The sequence below is a fragment of the Arachis ipaensis genome, chromosome B06 (assembly GCF_000816755.2).
Source record: "Arachis ipaensis cultivar K30076 chromosome B06, Araip1.1, whole genome shotgun sequence".
Taxonomy (NCBI): Eukaryota; Viridiplantae; Streptophyta; class Magnoliopsida; order Fabales; family Fabaceae; genus Arachis; species Arachis ipaensis.
In genome coordinates this window covers 19524543-19527460 of record NC_029790.2, presented here as the reverse complement: position 1 = coordinate 19527460, position 2918 = coordinate 19524543, and the positions used below count along the sequence as shown (strand labels likewise).

Here is a 2918-nt window from a genome sequence, read left to right as displayed (position 1 = left end):
AAAAGTTTATATTAATAATGAATTAAAATTTATCCCTTTAATAATTCATGATACGTAATATTGAAGAAATTAGCTTTAAAATGATAGAGAAAACTAGTATTTGCTTTATTTGAACACAACATATTTAATTAGATATCAAAAGATGTCCATTATAATAAAATGAGGAGGGGAAAAAAAGAGAACAAAACAAAAGGTGTTATCATATTTTCTAATTTTCTCTTTATTTTTCATCTATACATGGTCATTATATGTCCTTAAAGTTTTGTTTTTGAGTAAATATATTTGATGTCAGCAAGTAAAACTCTAAACATGTCATGAACTTGCACTCTTCTACTAAGAGATCAGGCATCAGTTACATTACATTAGTACATACAGTAATCTCAGCTCACACAAATTGAGATGCATGATGTATGTCATGTCATTGCACAATGCACACAACACAACAAAATCCATAAAAAGTAGGGCAAGCAGATGCTATTATTCTTAGGCCCAAGCCTCACCACGTTGTTCCCTGTTACTGCTACTATTTACAACTCCAAGATTAGCATTATTATTAGCACTCTTCTTTGTTGGCTTGCTCAACTGAAACACAGGGTGCCTGCATAACTTCCTCACCCCTTTTCTCAATCTCACCCAATGTTCACTCTCATACATACTTGATCTACTATTACTGCTATAACTATTCTCATATCTAGAACTAGAAGAGGGGCTACCATCTATAACACATTCAAACTCCCTTTTTCCATTTACTTCCTCAGGTCTCCAAAGCTTCTCCTCAATGCACCATTCTAATCTCCCCAATGTAGAAGTCCTTGAGAACTTGCTTTTTGAAGGTGGTGTTGAGGCACAAGTAGCATCCTCAGTTTGCTCAAGAGATCCCTCCCTGTCACCATCTTCTTTGGAAGTAGATTTATCTCTCTCTTGAAGGGTCTTGAGAATCAATGTCTTGAGAAAATTCATGACTTGCACTGCATGGATCAATGCAGTCAGAGGATCCACCATCTGCATATCAAGATTCTGTCAAAGGCTGGATTCGGCAATAGCCCATTAATTTTAGTAGTTGTTATTTCCTTCTTTAATTCTCTAGTTGTCAACAAAAAAAAAACACTTACCTGTGTCATGTTGGGGGCAAATACCATAGCGATGTTGCGTGCATTCATCTTGTTCAAGTGTTGGTGGTGGACAACATCTGCCATGAGATTGATAGCCCAGTCAAGAAGTGCAGCTTCTGTTGGAGGAAGCAATTTCACCAGATTAGTGCAATCCTCTTCCGAATTGCAGCGCATCACCTGTTCTGGGGTTAGACAATCAAGCACCCCACTTGGAAGCTCTCTAAACCAAGCCTGTAAGCCACACTCCCTTTAATTTAATAACGAGAAACGCTAAAGAATCATCAGAATTTATTATTTTTGGCCATAACCTTTTGCCATCAATCCAATTCCTTTAGTTTACTAATCCAACAACATTCTCTAGCATTCGTCGATCATGAATATCACAGATATCAGCAGCAGATTCATTAATTAAGCTAATATACCTTGATCAAACCAGATAAGCAATGAACATCGATTCCAGGTGGCACCAGACCTTTGTTTAACTGATCTCGAACAAACTTCTCTTGGCTGTTCTCGGCATTGATTCGGAATATTCCTTCCGCCTAATTAATGAAGTTAGTTAAATAAATGATGTTAACAATAACAAGTAATTAAGTAATCCGAGGGAAATTAAAGGAACATACTTGAAGGCCTCCTTCAGAGTAAAGACGCTTTTGCATCATCAGAAGAATGGTTGGGACACTATTCCCTCTTTCATCATAAGAGCACTGCATTGACTTTGCAGAAACACCAAACACCTTTGCGCTGCATCATCATTCAATGATTCAATTAAGCACCATAATTGAAATTGATGTCATGTGGCTAATAATTGAAGCATAAGAATTAAAGAGAGATCAATAAACCTGGCACTAGGAACCCTCTTGGGGACATGAGGCTCAAGCTCAGAGGGCAAACCGAGGAAGCCATTGAACCTATCGAAGGTGACATGAGAAACATGACGCACTTCCGTTGGCCAGCTAATATCCAAGGAAGAAACATGATCTTCTTCCGTGTCCACACTGCAAGTGACCAGAGACTTCTTGAGAGCAGCCACCAGAATGTCCACTATTGCAAACTGGTTTTGATGGCTCTCCGATTGGCATCTACTTGACCCTCCTCCTCCATTCATGAACGCCGTACAAACAGGACTGCTCTCCTCCTCATCATCACTCTCCAATTCTTCTTCTTCTTCTTCTTCTTCTTCTTCTTCTTCTTCTTCTTCTTCTTCTTCATTGCGGAAGATGGGAGTTGGCGGAGAAGGCTTGGAATCTACGAGTCTGCAAGATTTGGATCGAAAGAGCCTTGTCATTATTATGGTTAGTTTAGGGAATAATGGGACGGTGTTAAAAGGGATCACCAATGCAGAGTAAGAGAGAGAGAGAGAAACAGAGTAGTATTAAAATTAAAAATTGGTGGGGATGGCAAAACTAAAGGTGAAGGCTTTTTTTTAGATTGGAATTTTTTGAGTCCAAACTCCTAAGGTTCGTGGTTGCGCTGGTAATGTCTGATGGAGACAACTTGCTCTTCTTTTTGTTTGTTAGTATTCCTCCTCCTTCCTATTATCTATTATGTATATTATAGCCTTACTTCTTAGGAAAAACTACAAACCATATAAGATTTATTATATATATACGTTATTTTTTTAAAAAAAATTGGGAATAAATTATACTGATTTATTTGTGTAATTTGATCAAATATAAAATATTTACTATATTAGTCAACTAAAAATTGTCGATTCTCTAAAATCTTATTGCTAATGCCTTTATTAACTTGCCTTTTTCTAATATTTAATATGTACAATAATATTAATAATAATTTGTTAAAATA

At 36.8% G+C, this 2918-nt stretch overlaps 1 protein-coding gene across 1 annotated transcript; it reads right to left on the bottom strand.

Moving 5' to 3' along the window:
• LOC107646109 (rho GTPase-activating protein 5) lies at positions 239 to 2620 on the bottom strand. Its single transcript, XM_016350305.2, has 5 exons — positions 1955 to 2620; positions 1736 to 1856; positions 1535 to 1654; positions 1113 to 1343; positions 239 to 1002 (listed from the first exon to the last, which is right to left on the bottom strand). Exons 1-5 carry the CDS (start codon positions 2398 to 2400, stop codon positions 484 to 486), a joined length of 1437 nt encoding a protein of 478 aa, XP_016205791.1. The 5' UTR covers positions 2401 to 2620; the 3' UTR covers positions 239 to 483.

Coding starts and splice junctions, on each gene's coding strand:
- LOC107646109 (XM_016350305.2), bottom strand. CDS start 2,400: ATGACAAGGCTCTTTCGATCCAAATCTTGCAGACTCGTAGATTCCAAG. Junction 1,655..1,735: donor ACTCTGAAGGAGGCCTTCAA/GTATGTTCCTTT, acceptor TTCATTAATTAG/GCGGAAGGAATATTCCGAAT. Junction 1,003..1,112: donor TTGCCCCCAACATGACACAG/GTAAGTGTTTTT, acceptor CTTGATATGCAG/ATGGTGGATCCTCTGACTGC.